We start from the raw sequence: 17,935 nt of genomic DNA, 5'->3' as shown, positions 1-17,935 counted from the left end.
CAGAGTTCTGGACCCTTGTTACAGATGCATTGCCCGAGGCCGCACATTGGTGTGTCGGAGGAGACTTCAACATGCTTGAGGACCCGGCCGATAGGGTGGGAGGCAGTCATGTTACAGTGCACGGCACGGAGCTTGCAGCCTGGGAGCGATTTTGCATGACACTGCGGATTACTGATGCATGGCAGCATGAGGCTTTCTCCCGCTCTCAGGACAGTCTTAGTTTTTCTCGGTCGGATCGTCGGGGCAGGGAGGGACTAATCTATCACGAATTGATCGCTTCTATGTGGGCGATAGGTTCGGGGAGCGTGGGGGCTCCGTTGGCATTCTCACTGGCACTTCTTTTTCAGACCATGCGCCAGTTATTTTGACACTTGAGGAGGGGACACGGGAGACCAGCTTGCAGTTGAGGATCCCAGAGAGGATACTTACTGATTCCAATCTTTCTGAGGACATTGAGAGGATATGGCATGATAGTCAGAGCTCTGACTTGGATGCGGCAGGCCAGTGTGCCCAGGGACTCGTCGAGCTCAGCTCTTTTTTGCACGCAGTAGCCTTGACACGGCTGGGAGAGACATGAGAGCGGGAGCGCCGCTTGAGACGCAGCCTTGCCTCGCTCCAGCGCCTTCAGGAGCAGCAGCCTACATGTGAGTGGGTGGCGTCCCAGCTGAGCCAGGCACGCCAAGAGGTTAGAGAGGCAGAGGAGCAGAGACATGAGTTCTACTATCATTGCCAGGCCTCACAGTGGACGCAGCTTGGGGATAGAGTGACTGGGGAGTTCTTTGAGATTACCGAACCCCGCCATGCTCGAGCAGGTGTACGCCAGCTCAGGAGACCGGACGGCTCGTTAGCCACTGAGCCCGGGGAGATTAGAGCCATTGCCACTCAGTTCTATCGAGACCTGCTCTCAGCGGAGCCAGCCCACGGAGGCACGTGATGCTTGCAGACCGACTGTGTGGGCCCATGTACAGAGGAGAGTCACAGATCGTATGCGCACAGTTCTGGGTGAGCCTCTTTCAGAGGATGAGCTTGTTGAGGCTTTGAGGGTCCTTCCGCGCCATAGCTGCCCTGGGGAGGACAGATTGACGCCTGCCTTTTTTAACGCTATTGGGACATTTTGGGGCCAAGCCTCCGCAGGGGCTTTCAGTATGTTTTGGACACAGGGGTGATGCCACAGAGCTTTTCAAAGGGCTTGATCTTTCTTATCCCCAAGGGGGAGGGAGTGTCTGATGATATTCGGCAGTGGAGACCTATCACGATCCTCAACACTGTCTACAAAGTCCTGGCCAAGGCCTTGAGTTTGAGGATCCAGCCCTCCTTGGGGAGTTGATTCATGCTACCCAAACAAGATTCGTCAAGGAGCGTAGTATCCTTGACAACATTTTCACTTTCTGGGAGGCGACGGCCCGAGCTAGATTTCTCGGCGAGGACCTGGTCGTTACTGCAGGCTAGGGCTCCTCCAGCAGGGGGCACTTGGGTACCAGAGATACGATGGATCTTCATAGAGATGAGCAGGACAGGCCTCAGTAGAGGATGGGAGGACAGATTTGCCTTGAGCATCCTGCGAGCTTGGGAGCTGCTGAGACCGGGGCTTTCTCAGAGACCTCCTACTTGTGATGAGGAGCGAGCCAGACAGCCGCTCATCTGGAGCCCCGCGGTACGCACTGAGCAAGGTCATATGCTGGGTTCTCGGCCTCGTCTAGCCTGGGGACCATTGGCGGCAGGCCCAGCACACAATTTTGGAGACTGGCAGGCCTTCTGCAGTCTCCCAGAGGCAGTCCAAGTGGAGAGGCTGAGTCACTTCAGAGGGGGGCTGATTATGAGGGATGACATTCAGGAGGCACTCACTGAGGAGTGGTTCACGCCTTTCGAGCCAGCGGCCCCACGGTGGATGGGAGCCTTTACACAGATGGAGATCCTGATTGCTGTCAGAGCTTGCACTGAGGATGGCAGATGCCTCTACTATGAGATCCAGGATGAGGGCAGACTTCAGAGAGTGGAGGCGGAGTCGCCTTTGGTTGCAGAGTGCATCTTTCTGAGGATACGGTTAGTGGCCGCCGCTTCCCGGAAGTGGCATATTGATCCAGACCCTGCAGATGTGGACTCTGATTGGCGCATTTGGGCATATGCTGTGCGCCCCTTGGCCCGGCTCCAATGGGACCCTGGCGAGTATGAGTGGCATGATCCTTATGCGTCCCCCGAGGCCACCGAGATTACCTTTTTCCAGTACACTGTTCGGTTGGGGAGGCATATTTTGACTGCGAGGAGAATGGTCTCTCCAGCCGCAGCGGAGCATTGGCGGCTACAAGGACACTCACAGGAGTTCCTGGAGGATTTTTGGGCCAAGCTCTGGGCTAGTCGACAGGCACGCAGGATCTTGACTTTTCAATGGCCGGTTGCCCATAGGGGCTCTGCAGTTGGCACCTGGCTTGTCTACAGTGGTCTTCCGGCGGCCTGTGTCCGATGCAGCCACCCATTGGAGACACAGAGACACTGCCTATGGGACTGTCCACAGGCGCAGCAGATTTGGCTAAGGATGCTGCGCATTTTGGCCCCCCTCTCTCCAGAGGGCATGTATACGTGGGGTGCCGCTGCTTGGTCGACATCGTCAAGGCCTGCTCTGGGATACGAGACGGAGCAGGACAGCCAGGCCATCAAATTCATTAGGGGCCAGCCTCGCCTTGTTCCTTCACCGGATTTCTCGTTTGTCGTCTGGACACAGGAGATGGATTTACGATGGGAGCTCCTCAGCAGCCTCACCATCTGGTTCACCGATATATATGGTACTTGACTTCATCTGCAGGCTCCTGTCCACATGGCTGACTGCTATCCTGATCAAGTCAGGCTGCTTTTGCATATATCTGAGCCTGGCTAGTGCCCTAATCTATTGTTTACCTGTTTCCCATCAGGGATTAGCCTTGGATTAAACATGTCCATGTGCGTGCACATGACACTAACCAAGTAGTTGCCATCTTCTCATTACCAAAGAAAGTTCCAAATTAGCTGTTAAATCTGGCTGATACAACAACGTAAGAAGGACCAACAAGACATAATGTACCACATCATGGCTAGGAGAACCTAGTTGACCACCATAGCCCGGTTAGCCAAAGAAAGACGCCTTGAGCTCTAATAGAGAAACTTCTTGAGAAAATTTGCAAGAGGGGGAGCGACAAACTGCTTTGAAGAAACATCAATGCGCACATGGCATTCAAGATAGCAGAGCCAAGTGCCCACCAAAAAACCGACCTCGTTTTCCCAAGTACGAGTCGTCATGCTCACCCAGAATCTGCAAAACTTGTTCCAATTGACCTTCACTACCAAGGCTAAGCAAAAGACCTCAATGGCGACTACAAATATCTTCATGTTCCCCTCTGTGCTGGCTAAGTAGGTGAGTGTGTCATCCACAAACTCCAAGCCAAGGAGCTTCTCAAGAGGGCGGATGGGGAGGCGTACACCCTTGCATGCCCATATCCTAGGGTGAAAAAGAAGTTGGCTCTTGCCACGAACAACAGAAGGTATGGGGCGGAGGGGAACCTTGGCATAAATAATGGGTAACCTCTTGCACCCCTTCGATGAGGACCTGGTTGTGAGCTGCTAAGCAGAGAACTGAGACTCCACACACCTAAACTGTTGAGAAGCCCATCTACTTTGTCATAAGCCGCCTCAAAATCCAGGAGAAGCACTACCAAGTCTTTGTCCACAAGTCTCATCTGCTGTTCTAACAACCTCAAGGATGATTATTTTGAAGCATTCTCAGACGTGCGAATCCAACAGAATTTCCTAGTAGTATTCTGAGTTTCCGTGTGACTTCATTTTTTCATGGATACTTTGGGGGCTCCGATTAGTCAAAGCCATGGGAAGCGTAAGTATTGAACATTGACAAGACCGATTCACTGATGAGATTTTTTTCTATTGATGGCTACTGATTTCCACTTAAGTAGTTGCCATGTGATAGCTGGACACTTATCATGATTTTGAGGATGGATCTTAGTGTTACCTGGGTATCCTTGGAGTGCACTAGTTTACTGGTAGTCTTACTGGTAGTTTCGAAATGTGTGGTTAAGGTTATGCAAAATAGATATCCCTCCCGAGAGCCGGTCCGCGTGATAAACTGCAAGCTGTGGTTGATCTTACAAAGTTAGCTTGCGCGCTGGTCTTTCACACAATTAAGGAAAATGTCTTAACATAGTGTTGAGCACACAAGTAGGCCATTATCTGATTTCCACATATAGGAGAGTGCAACTCATGCTAGTTATTCTAACAGAGGGTATAGGAGAGTGCAACTCATGCTAGTTATTCTAACAGAGGGATCAGGATAGAAGACATTTTTGGCCTGATAGGAGCATTCTTCGGGGAGCACTACCCGAGATGAGGATGCTTGTACATACTCATGTATTGAAATACCTGATAGTTCTGGAATTTTGTGAGCAAGGAAGTATGTAATGTTTTCCCCTAGGTACTGTGATTATACCACATCCAAATGTGGATAGGTAATTTAACTAGGACTGACTTATAGAAGTTAATTCAATTTTCCACAGGTGTTGACTCAAGGAAAGACTAGATTGGCGATCGATCTGAGCTGAGTCGTGAGCTTGCGCTGCTGATTTTCCTGCCCCCCGCCTGCCCCTCTGCTGCCCCCCGCCTGCCCCTGTGCTGCCCTCGCTTGCCCTTCTACAGCCCCCGCCAGCCCTCCTGCTGCTCCCGCCTGCCCCTCTGAAGCCCCCGCCAGCCCTTCTGCTGCCCCTGCCTCCCCATCTGCTGGCCCTCCTGCCCATCTGCTGCCCCCGCCTGCCCCACTGCTTTTGCTACCCCAGCTGCTCCCGCCTTAGCCCCCCTCTTCTACACCCGCCTCTTTATCAGGAACAATTTTACCTGGATTCAAGTCGGCCGCCCATTTTTTTGATTGGCTTTATGGCTTCTTCTGCCGCAGCCAATCTTTCAGCACCCCCATTGGCTGGGAGAATCATCAATTTTTCACAAGATGAGCTCACCTCTCTTCAGCACGACATTGACCTTGAGGTCCAGACCACCCTTGTTGCGAGAGTTTGTGGTTCCCAGCCCCCTCGCTCGCAGGCCCGTGAATGGCTTCTAGCAGCTCTCCCTTCGGAATTGATTGTGCACTTCCAGGAAACTCGTTTGTTTGGTCAAGGCTTCTTCCAAGTGGACTTTCATTCTTCAGAAGCTACTTCTCAGGTTTTGGCTGGCAGCCCCTTCCTCTTGGTCCTAGGAAGATTTTATTCTTTCAGTACCAGGTGGGCTTTGATCCTGTGGCATGGCACAGGATTGGCGCCTTACCCCAGTCTCACTACGGTTCCCTGCTCTTCCTCGGTCCTATTGGAAGCTTTTAGCTTCCATAGGGGCATCCTTTGGCCAAGTTCTAGAGGCACCAGTCCGTTCGAGCTTTCCCGCCTCAGCTTCCGCGGCCGTTACCGCCACTCTTGATGGTGTACCCCGGGTCCTTGTGCTTGTTCCTGATCCATCGATTACTGATGATCATGTTATGCTTCAGAGACCTAACGGATCTCATTTCCGCCAGAGGATGGAGATTGCAGGCAGACCTGACCAGTGTCGGATTCGTCGTCGACAGGGTCACATTGCTAGAGATTGTCCCAGATCGAGGGGCTATGCTAGGAGGCGGCATGATCCTGCCCATCAGAGGCCTTCTGCAGTTGTTGAGACTCCAGTTGCTCCTTTGCCACAACATACCACACAACGTCGGGTTGTGGTTAGGGATGGCAGGCACCCTCGGACCCCCGTACCTGCCCCTTCACCCACACCCTTTATGGAGCACCCTAACCCCTATGCAGCTCTTGCCTCACAGGATGTCGATCCTTCTTTGGAGGATGAGGCTTTGCAGGCACATGATCTGGATCCTTCACAAGAGGATGCTGCATTACAGTTACAGGATGATTGTACCCTTGAGGATGATGTTGCGCATTCGCATTGTCATGGTACCTCTCCAGTTCTGAGGACTAGCCCTGGCTTTTCCCCGGAGTGGGAGAGAGAGGTAAGGTTTACATCGTCAGATTTTCCCTCCCTTACCTATGCGAGACGTACTTCCACCTCTAAAGGGGGTCCTTCGTTGACCACGAGATCTGGTCGCTCCTACTCTCAGTCCTTCTGAGGATTGTCTCTTGGAACATTCAGGGTCTTGGGGGTTTTTTCCGCATCGGCGAATTGTAAAAACCCAGCTTCATTGTGCAGTCACAAATGGACCTATGGATGTATTGCTCTTGCAAGAGCATAAACTGGATGCTAGCCAGGGTGGGAGATCAGGCAAGCTTCTCTCGGGACACACCTTTTGGTCACTGTCTGTATCTCTATTTCAGCTTTGATCTTGCCTTGCATCAGTGGACATGGTGTCATTTTGCCTGCGAGAGCGCAGTGGATCCTTCTTATGCAAGGTACTACACATTGGTATTCTCAACCTCTATGCTCCTAACCATAGAGGTGAGAGGATTGCCTTTTGGAAATCTCTCACTACACTGATGCCTCTTGCCGACCATTGGATTATTGGTGGGTATTTTAACATGGTTGAGATGCCAACGGATAAAAGAGGTGGACATGAGGGCTTGGTGCATCCTCTTGAAAGAGCGTCTTGGGAGAGATTTATACTCTCCATTCATGGCACAGATTGTTGGCATAAGGATGACATTTTGAGGAGTCCATCCAATCTTCTTTATTCATGGTCTAAAAGGAGAAGAGATGCAGGATGTATCTAGGCACGGTTAGACAGATTTTATGTGGATGATTGGGTGCTTGATAGAGGTGGGCATACTTTTATTGCTACAAGCACCTCTAAATCGGATCATTGCCCAGTGGTTTTATGTATTAGAGATCCAAATTGCCATGGATCAGCACCCCATGTACGCATCCCTGATCATTTGTTTTCAGATGCAAAGCTGTCGCGTCATATGCTTGATATTTGGAGATCTCATGATTTCTTACAGGCCCCTCAAAGCCTGGCCTCTGCTCTGTGATATTAGTGACTTTTATCACACATGTGCCCTGTCTAAGAGGCGAGAGGCCTTGGATTTAGAAAGGGCTATTAGACGTAGAGTGGGCTATTAGACGCAGAGTGGCTGCCTTGCAGAAAGAGCACGAGAAACATCCTCATGCTCAATGGGTTGCAGATTCTTTATGTATTGTTAGGGCAGAACTTCATCACTCCCTTGAGCAGCGTGCGGAGTACCGTTTCCATGCCCAGGAATCCTTTTGGACACAGATGGGTGGCAGATGTAACAAACATTTCTTTGCTACTCACGGCCCATTTCATGCCAGAGATAGTGTTAGGCAGTTGCAGGATTCACATGGCACTCTTCCCTCAGATCCACTTATGGTTAGACAGATTGCCACTGATTTCTATCGCCAGCTTCTTAGTGCTGAGCCGCACTCTGCTTTGAGACATAGGGCAGAGAGGAAGGTTTGGAATGCATTGCCACATTTGATCACTGAGGAGATGTGTGCCGCTCTGGATGCCCCTTTCTCTATGCAGGAGTTCAGTCATGCTCTTCATGCCTTACCTCATGGTAAGTGTCCAGGGGAGGATGGCCTCTCCCCTGTTTTTTTTTAATTACTTTTTGGGATGAGATTGGGGCTGAGATCACATTGGCTCTGCAAGAGATGTGGGACACATGCTCTATGCCTTCTTCTCTCACTGAGGGGCTTATTTATCTTATTCCTAAGAGTGGGGATAAGACATTGATTGGCCAGTGGAGACCTATCACCTTACTTGGGACTGCCTATAAGATTCTTGCTAAGGCAGTGAGCATCAGATTGGAGCTAATTTTGCAGGATGTCATTCATGATACTCCGAATGGATTCTTACACGACAGGAGCATCTTTGATAACATTTTCTCGTTTTGGGAGGCCGTCGAATGGGCTAAAGCGAGCAATCAAAAGAACTCACAAGCCTCCGGTAGTACTATGTACTATCCTCAAATATGGGAGAGTAGAATCTTCTCAGGAAAGCTTGGAGTTAGGATCCATCAGATAGGAAAGAGGATGGCACTTTGTCATCCCAAATGTCTCCACGAGCTGCTGTAGATATCTATACTAGCTAAAGAAAACTCCGTCAAGATTCTGATAGACCTCCATACCAAGAAAGTAGCGGAGAAGTCCTAAATCAGTCATCTCAAAAGTGAGAGCTAAATCTGACCGGGGCTGTTCAATCTTGGCAAGATGAGAGCTAGTGATCAACAAATCATCAACATATAAGACCATCAAACATATCAAAGCATCCTAAGCAAAGACATAGAGATTGTTGTCTGCAAAGCATTTCTGGAAGCCAAGGAAAAGAAAGAATGTATCAATCTTATCATACCATGCCTTGGGTGCCTAATTCAATGTAACATGCAGCGGAAGTATTCATAATCAAGGATCATGTCACACAAGTCTCACACCACCTTCTGTATCCTGAGTTTCGCGAATTTAGCAATCCACTTTTATGACTTCAAACTTTAAAAGATTTAGAGAAAGAGAGAGAGAGAGAGAGAAACTTCACACCAGATTGGACCCCGAATCATCCACTAAAGGACATCCTATCCCGTTACTGGAATAGTATTTGCTTTATTACTTTGAAGAGAATGACTTTGGACTGACGATAAGCCAAACGCAAGATCTCGGAGGACCAAGAGTCGGGCTGAACTGTACACAGCTGTAGAAGCACCAATAATGACCAATCTCCAACCTATGCACTCTTCTCAATGGAATAAGGGAAGGCTGCAAATCTGAGGCTGAGGTATGGGCTGTTTGGGACTGTTCTAAGCCATGTATGAATGCTGAAAATGAATGAATGAATGCGGGTTACCTGCACCGAAGTGCTGTAGCAAAACAATGATATGTATGCTGAAAACTGCTCCTATGCAGAAAACGCAGGTCTTCTGATGGGCTGAATGCTACGAACTGATGCGTTTTGTAGATGGAGGCTGAGTGCACATGCGTAGATGCTCCTAGATGCTATAGGATGAAATGCTGGCTGAAAACGCTGAGGACTGAAGTGCTCTAGATGCTGAATGGTCTATCGTTGATACTCCTTAGGCTGAAGGCTCCAACGCTTGATGCTTGACTGCTGAATTATGAGATGATGGAAGAAATGGTGCAAAGCAAGCCTATTTATACTAACTATGAGCTGGTCAGTTGGCATTAATGCTGGCCGACTGTAGCATAAATTGCTACACGACTTGCTTAACATGGATAATGATATTAAATGCTGGAAAATATGGAAAAAAATGCCAGATAAATGCTATTAAATATCCTAAAAATACCAGATGCTATTTCAAGGCTTGTGCAATGGTCTATGTGCAACGGATGAATGATATGCAATACGCAGAATGCTTTCTAATGCAAACCCTAAGATTTCTACTAACTTTACATGCATGAATGATTCTCTCCAAGTGGGTTAAGGGACTTGACTAACTCATTGACTCACTATGGCTCTGAGGAATGACCTACGTAGCTCGTGCCTAACATATCCTGGACTGAGGATTACAATGGGGTCATGGCGTTAGACAAATATCATCCTGAAGGGTTCTAATACTGAACAATGTTGCACTGATCATGATGAGCCATCTTGTCACCATGCACTACAGTGCAGAGCGCATGTGACATTCAAACCATAAAGGGCTTTGTGCAATCTTTACACCTTACCCTCATGTCCAGGAACCTGAAAACCTGGAGACTGTTCAACATAGACCTCCTCATGCAAGTCGCCATTGAGAAAGGCAAACTCGACATCCATCTAATAAACCGGATAGTGGTGTATCTGACAGTAGGGGCAAAAGTTTCCTCATAGTCAATACCCTCAATCTGAGAATACCCCTTTGCAACCAATCTGGCTTTGTGTTTGTCCAAAGAACCATCAACATGAAACTTGGTCTTATAGACCCACTTGACTCCAATGAGCTGCCTATGTAAAGGTTGGTCCACAAGCTCCCATGTACCATTCCTTTCAATGGAATCAATCTTGGCCTCCATGGCTGCCTACCACTCAAGAGCCTCTTTAGCTGTAGTAGGCTCATATGACTGCACCACTTTACTCATCAAGGCGAGGTTGCAAGAATGACGAAGCTGTTGTAATCTCCGTGCACGTGTCAAAGGTGTTGCTGACTAGTCTGCATGCTAATTATGATCAACATCTGAGAGATGAGAGTCACGAACAGTGGCTTCTAGCCACCGGAGAATCCTAGGGGCAATCCTCTGTCACACAGAAGCAAGAGGAGTAGGAGAAGCTCGGGGTAGAGAAGCTGAGGAGGGTGGGGTGCCGAGAAAGAAGAGGAAGAAGCAGGAGGATGAGGAACCTCTATGGTAAGCTCGACGTGAGACCGGGAATCATCGACGAGGGTTCAACAAAGTGAACATCGCTAGAAATCACTAAGGCTTCTTCTCCGGATCCCATAATCTGTAAGCTTTGGATTGAGAGCTATAACCAAGGAATTTGCACTTCCTGGATTTGGGTTCAAATTTGGACCTGGCAGAATCAAGGATATGAGCATAGGCATCACAGCCAAAAACCCTGAGATGTGGAACTGAAGGTTTCTATCGTGTAAAAGCCTCCTTCGGTGTCACATTAGCAACCGCCTTTGTGGAAGAACGGTTGACGATGTAGACATTGGACAATAGTGATCACGGCTTCTCCCCAGAAAGAGCGAGGAAGATTGGAAGAAGAAACCATGGTACGGGCCATCTCCTAAACAGTCTTTTTTTTGCGTTCAACCACACCATTTTGCTGTGGAGTGCCAGGTGTGGAGAACCGATGGCCGATACCTTTCTAGGAACAAAAGTTGTGGAAGGATTTGGGGATGAATTCTACTTCATTGTCCGAACGGACTTGTCAAACCTTTTGTGTGGTCGCATTCTCAACCAGAGCCACCCACTCTTGAAAGTAGGAGAAAGCCTGAGATTTTTCTGCACCAAGAGATATACCCAAACTTTACATGAGAAATCATCAATAATAAGCATGAAGTATTTGGCACCACCTTGGGTCGTAGTCCACATGGGACCACACAAGTCCATATGTATAAGCTTTAGGATGTGAAAAGCCCGATGAGTAGCCTTGTGAGGGAAAGGCTCTCTGTGTTGCTTATCATGCAAACAAGCCACACAAGTAGAGTGTTAGGGTTTGAACTACGGAAGACCCTCAATCATCTACTGAGAAGACAGCTGCTAAAGAGACGCATAGTTAAAGTGCCCGTAGCGAGCATGCCACAAAGTTGTATCCACCTGAGCTACCAAGGCATGATAGCTTTGAAGAAGTTCTTGCAAGTGAGACTGTGACTCATTCAAAGAGCCACCAAAGTCCTTCGACCTGTAAAGACCGCCTTCCTATACACCTATGGCAACAATTTGCAAGAGAGGCCAAGAGGAGTGTCAATCCCTTTCTCTACTCTCAATCCTCTTCTTGCAACAGTCAGGTTGAATGTGACCTTTGTGACCACAATAATGGCAAGTAAGATCCTTATGAGTAGGATTGTTAGCAAGTTTAGGGTCAACTTTGTTGCTGGTGGAACCCTTAGACTGCCATTTTAACTTGAAGAAGGGTCTCAAAAGCACCCTGGCTTGTTTTCTTCCTCATAGCTGTATCCTAAAGCATGCCAACAACAATATGCAGATCGGGAGTAGAGGGAAGAAGTGAAATAGTATCACAAAAAGATGAGAAAGTTTCACGCAATTTGGTGAGGACCTGATGAACAAAATCTTCATCAGTAGCCTTGCACCCCAAAGAGACTACTGCTTCTCGATGGTAACAAACTCCATGATGGAATCCATGATGTAGGCAATATCGGAGATCTTCAGGTTGGCAAGTTGATCTTCTGAGTAGAGTTCTCTCTATGATACCTCCATCCCACAATTCTTCTGCGGTCTCATCATTATTGTCTCATCAAATTGACGAGCAACAAATGGTGAGCTAGCCTCAAAACCCTATAGGAGTCTATATAGACACCAACATTTATCCCATTTATTGCACTATTGTTGGATAAATGTTGGAATTATATCTAAGGAAGCTCCTTCAATCCCATTCATACAGACTGTGTTTATCTCCAACATTTATTCCATTTATTGCACTATTTATGGGGCATATTTATGAAACGCATTTTCCTCAGTTGTGACTTATACCTAATTGATCACCTTGTTAAATTAAAGCTAAAAATGCGAGGAGTTATATCTAAGGAAAAGTGCCTAAAAATGTGGGAAAAAATATCCCTTATTGATCAATTAAAATTGAATTGTGCATTACCAGTCCATCTATCCTCGATCAACATGCCAAAATGCATAAGCAATGGCCACCTAAATAGAGGTGCCTTGCATGAAAAACTCTAGGATATTATATATATGCCTTGCATGGAGATCAATAAACCAAGGATGGAATTTAAGTTTCCAAAGCTAGAACATGTCATGATTTTCTCATTTTTCTGTCAATAAATATTTCCTTTTCATTAGATATTAGATACCCCCTTTAAAAAGACTGTTAATACTACCATTGCACCCACCAAGAATGACTCAATTACATAACTCTATAGCCATATCATCCCACACAAAACCCAAAAAAAAAACGTTTTTTTTACAATAAGCTGCAGAACCCTTTCTTTCATCATGACTTGGCGTTTTAAAAGATTTCTGATGGATTTATTTACAACCATCCAAAATCCATTACACAGAAGGCGTCAGTTAGTTTGAATGCTTGAGTTCTGTGCACGCGCGCGCGTGTGTGTTTTGCTACCAAGAGACTTAAGGCAAATTGATGCAAACTAAGCTAGAAAAACAACAGAAGTTGTATTATCTGAATTAGGTCAAAACATACTGTTTACTTTCGAAAAAATACAAAGCTCATGATTCTTTAGAAGGATCAATACATCAGATTTATTGACAGCATGTACCTCGACGAGCTGCATCAGTTGTAGCGCGTACAAGAGCTCGAAACATGGTCTTCAAATGCCAGCTTTTCACGGTTGATTCAAGTGTTCTAGATTGTAAATTTTAATGGGAGATTTCATGACGAGTTTGCCTTTAATTTATTTTTATTAGGGTAATAAATTCTGTAATTTTTTTAAATTTAAAAAACAGAAGTATTTCTGAAGGGAGGTCGTGGGTTCCGTCACTAAAGAAACTAGATGTGGGAAATAAATTTAAATTGAAATTGGCGCAAGTTGGGACATCCAAAGCAAAAATGCTCACAATGAGCGAAATGATAACACCTCTTGAGAGTCGAATGGATCTTCCTTGTGTAGTATCACTCGGCTATACCATGGGCCCAACCCACCAACTATACCATGAGCGAAATGGTAACACCTCCTGTGAGCCCGTGGATCTTACTTTTGTAGTATCACCCGACTATACCATAAACTAACCCACATCTTCTAGCTCACAAGGCCATCCATGGACTTAAGAGCATACTACCATGAGCTTCACATTCTTAGAGCCTAGAGTTGTAGGACACTGCTAGTGCATTACCTCATCCAATATGGTAAGCACCACACCACCAACTATGGCACCTATGAGACTACCGCATCATTATTACCTTTGACCCACATGCCCACGATTACCACGGTAGCACCACGACTTTACACATAGACCCCATTGCGCTTAGTATATCTAGTATTGCCATTCCAAGAGAGGTAACATCTCATTCTAGTGCACCCACGACACATCCCTTCCCTAGAGTGAGTGTGCTACCAATTACTGCTACGAGACTGACTGCACTTAATTCCCACATGACTAAAGCACCTATTGGGGCACCAATAGGACACATGCCTTATGTTGCGCATCCACCCCCACCTCGATTTAGACCAATGCATCCTCATGTAGTGCTACGTGTTGCACCTACACTTACTCCTATCATTGCTCCTCTTACGCCAACACCAACTCTACCCACAGACCTAGTTACTTTTGCACAAGCCCTAAGAAGAGCGGGAGCAGAGAGCATAGCGCCTGTTGTGAGAGATGGCGGTCAACATAGCCATGGAAAGGCTGCCCAGATAGCCAAGCTAACTCATGAATTCGTTGGAGATGGTAATCCTAGGAGACGTTTGGAGGTATTTGATCAAGTGTGTGAGGCACTAGGAGAACATAATGAGGTTTCCAAGACTAATGCCTTTAGTCTAACATTAGACGATAAGATTGGGGTTTGGTATAGAACTCTCAAGGTCGAGGAACGCTTGAACTGCACCGCTCTCAGGAGATTGTTCTTGAAGCAATTTGTGCATGAAGGAGTCTTATGGGGTGTACACAAAGCTGAGAGAGAAGAAGAGGAGTCGATTCGAGATTTGATTAGCCAACTCAAGCATTTGAACTCTCATTGCCTTCTGCATATGAACAATATTCGAATAATTAGCTGCTTGATAGATTCATCCATGGGCTTAAACACGAAGTGATATATAATGGCTTAGTCATTAGAGGGATCACTACATGGGGATGAAGTCACAACAAATGCCATCCAACTATAAGATAATCTAATGGTCAAGGGAGCCAAAGCATTAGATTCAAATATGTTACCTCCGAAGTCATAGGACATAACACTTCTATAGTCAACCCATCGCTAAAGGTAACACTTTAGTAGAGATAAATTTCACAGATTTCATGAGAACACTCCAAGAGGGAATGAAGGCCAATAAAGCTCCAAAAAACATGCATATGTATCTAAGGAGAGAGCTTCGATGGTGCTCAATCTGCCAACAAGGGCATTCGACTAGTGAGTGTTCAGACTATGGGCATGCTATAATGGGAATTATACTTTTTGTGGACATTATGGTCATGAGGCTTCACAGTGTCGCACGTGATTTTACGAACCCTTACTAATGCTTCTAGACCTTAGCAGCTGGCTTTACGAGCTCCATCACAACCACAAGCCATAATGCCTACTGCAATACCTCAACCAATGCAAAGCAAACTGCATAGCAACTTATTGCAAAGGGGATTTTATAATGCACAAAATGTGTTGTTACCTCCACCAGTTTTGGGACTTCAACCTCCACACCCGAGGATCACACCATTGAACCAAATAGGTTTCGATGAATCTTTTGAGTATCCAAAATATAAGGTTGACTTGGATATTGCATCACATGTCGCTGAGAACTCCACAAAGCTTTATCCAAACTACTATGTAGTCGATACAAGACGTGGAGTCAAACCAGTATACCAGCTAGTCGTCATAGGAAGAGGTCAAGACATCAACAACTCTATTGTCAAGAGAATGCCTCTTCAATGGTATCATTGTTAGGGACCACACCGAGTCTCTAAGTGTCCCATTAGAAACCAACCAATCATCCAAGTTGCATCTTGTAGCATGCCACTTGTAACCTGTAATTGTTGTGGCATAGATCATTGGATCAAACATTGCCCAATGAAAGTGGTAGTTGCAAATTAGCATAATGGTTCTACCATCACATCTCTCAACGTGATTAGAGTGGGTGGTCAAACTCAGAGATCAATTTTGAGAAACCCTAACCCACCTGTGAATGCAATAACAAGACTCATGGCTCAAAACACACCTGATGTGGAGAAGAAAATAGAAACCAGGCTACTTTAGTAGAGCAGGATCCAAAAAGAAGAGAGGGGCCGTAGAAGAAATCTGTAAAAGGGAAAAAATTGAGCCTGAGAACACCCAATGAGCTTGTCTACATGAATGATATTGATGAGGATTCTGATTTAGTTAGTTCTAAGCAAACTAGAGACACTCAAACAAAAACCAAGGAGACCAAAAAGGAAAGGATGCATGCCATCAAGAAACCAAACAAAGAGAAACTTAGTTCATACCTTGACCTTGTAAAAGAATTGATACAACTTCATGAGCTCACGGATATGGGCACACATACTCAAGAGGAGTTAGAACCAAGACCAAAACAAGAAAACATCTTTGACACTGTTCATCCAAACAACCTAAAGGCTGGTAACCCATAAACCATTGGATATACTAGTGTCATCCTTGAGACCAGTGAAAACTCACTTGTTCCACAAGCATGGATTCTAAACTCTTTAGGAGAATGTTTGAGTATGAGAACCCTGAACCCATTCAAGAGGTGGAGATTCCAATCTCACCAGCACCCTCATTTAGTAGAGAGGTTATGGGTACTCCATTGAACATCCCTAAGTTGATGGAATTCATGGCTTTAAAAACTAAGACCACAATCACTGTACATCTATGTAGAGACCCTAAACTCTTTGCTGCATTGAAAGCTCTTCTTAATGGGGAACTTAATGTTAGGCTACTGCCCTTTGTAGACATACATAAATGACATCCTTCATATGAGACTACACCAGAGCCTCAAATGGATGAGGACAGCACCAAGTTTGTGGTAGAAATACCATTGAACAAATTGGGACAATACCAAGTCTGTGGTCAAAATACCATTAAGAGTGATGAGACTGATGCAACCCTCTCCGTCTCACTACCAAGGGAATCAGTAATGGGAGTCCTAGATGGTGGTGTGGGAGTGAGTTTGATCACCAAAAAGTGTTGAGAAAACCTGGGTAAACCTTGTCTTATTAAAGTGTCTAACATTGTTGTCAAGATGGCAGATGGAACAATTCCCAAGCCTATTGGGATATTACGAGATCTTAGGATCAAGGTGTTGAAACATTAGGTGAAGCATACCTTGATTGTAATGGATTTCTCCAAACAACTAGACTAATATGAGATGATCCTAGGAAGACCATTTATGTGCGAAGCTAAAATGGTCCATGATTGGGCAAGGAGCCATGCCTACTTGTAGTTCGATGATTCAATCCTTAGAGTAGACCTTGTGACGTGTCATGTACATCCTATGGGTAGTGATGGACTTTTTCGGCAATCAATCGGATACCACCATTAATTATGCTCCATTACAATATTGCTTCACATACAAAACGGACATCGATATACGAACCACGGACCATCCCAATCAAAGGTCATAGATGAAGGTGATGATTTAAATTAGATTCAAATGATGGCCACCATAGACACTTGGGGTAGGCAAGGATCAACATGGGTAACACTGTGGATGCAAAGGAACTCCCCAAAGTTGTACCATTGCGAATGATAAGTGCCATGTACTCAGACAATGAGGGAATCAGGGAGTATAGTGAGCTTGAATCCACATGAAAAAAAGACTCTGATTTGCACACTTCTAACTCTTACACCTCTGTTGAGGAGTCTAGAAATGAGACGAAGACAAAACTAGCAAACCCGAGTGAGTGGAACCAAACCAAGCAAAATTGAGATAAGTGACACAGAAATAGAATCAGATGAAGAAGCTTCTTACCAAAGCAAAAGAACACTAAAGAAATAAGATAAACAAAAGCATTATAAGATAAACATGCATAAGAGGTTGCAAGAAAGAACAACCATGACCCAATGGCTACAGTACATTGGTATTGTAGATGTTCATTGAAAGGGAAGAAGAGTTACAAAAAATCATGTATTATGGGCCACCCCCTACTGATATAGCCTAGGTGGAAGTCTCTATCCAACCCAAACTTAGTCATTCGCTCCTCAAAGGAACAAAAATTGTGCGTTAGCCCAAAAGGAATGAGAGGTTGAGGCTAAGGCTGTCAAGGCAACTGAGGAAGAGAAAGAACAAGAACCTGACTTACGCTTGGTATCGGAGCATTACAAATCATACACTATAGGGGATCAGAAGTTAGTGTTTGATAACGTAAAACGAGGACCTATGAGTGAGGAGAGCAGAGTCTATGAGATGGACCTGCTGATGTGAAGGAGGTAGACTTGGCAGAATCTGGTGAAGATTCTAGGCCAGTTTACATCGCTAAAGAGCTCACCAAGGAAGAGGAAGTCAAGCTCATTGCTCTCCTCAAGAAGTATAGGGATTGCTTTGCATGGACATACCATGACATGAAGGGATTTCCCGCAAAGAGGTGATACAACACACCATTCCCATGGTACCCGATGCTAAACCAATCCAACATCGACCTTGTCCAATGAATCCCAAATATGCAAACATTTTAA

At 45.9% G+C, this 17,935-nt stretch overlaps 1 protein-coding gene across 2 annotated transcripts in view; it reads right to left on the bottom strand.

Moving 5' to 3' along the window:
• Window positions 1-13,010, bottom strand: part of LOC147634052 (putative complex I intermediate-associated protein 30) — a 68,070-nt gene extending 55,060 nt beyond the window's left edge. The window contains exon 1 of one of the 2 annotated variants that reach the window (XM_086805153.1): window positions 12,873-13,010. In XM_086805153.1, coding sequence (XP_086661279.1) covers window positions 12,873-12,918 — 46 coding nt within the window. In that variant the 5' untranslated portion in view covers window positions 12,919-13,010. The remainder of the gene's footprint in view (window positions 1-12,872) is intronic. The other variant, XM_086805152.1, reaches the window with a different exon arrangement.
• Window positions 13,011-17,935: the final 4,925 nt, after the last annotated feature.

The sequence above is a fragment of the Cibotium barometz genome, chromosome 11 (genome assembly GCF_041138505.1).
Source record: "Cibotium barometz isolate CiBa-2024 chromosome 11, ASM4113850v1, whole genome shotgun sequence".
Classification (NCBI taxonomy): Eukaryota; Viridiplantae; Streptophyta; class Polypodiopsida; order Cyatheales; family Cibotiaceae; genus Cibotium; species Cibotium barometz.
This window is presented reverse-complemented; position numbering and strand designations above follow the sequence as displayed.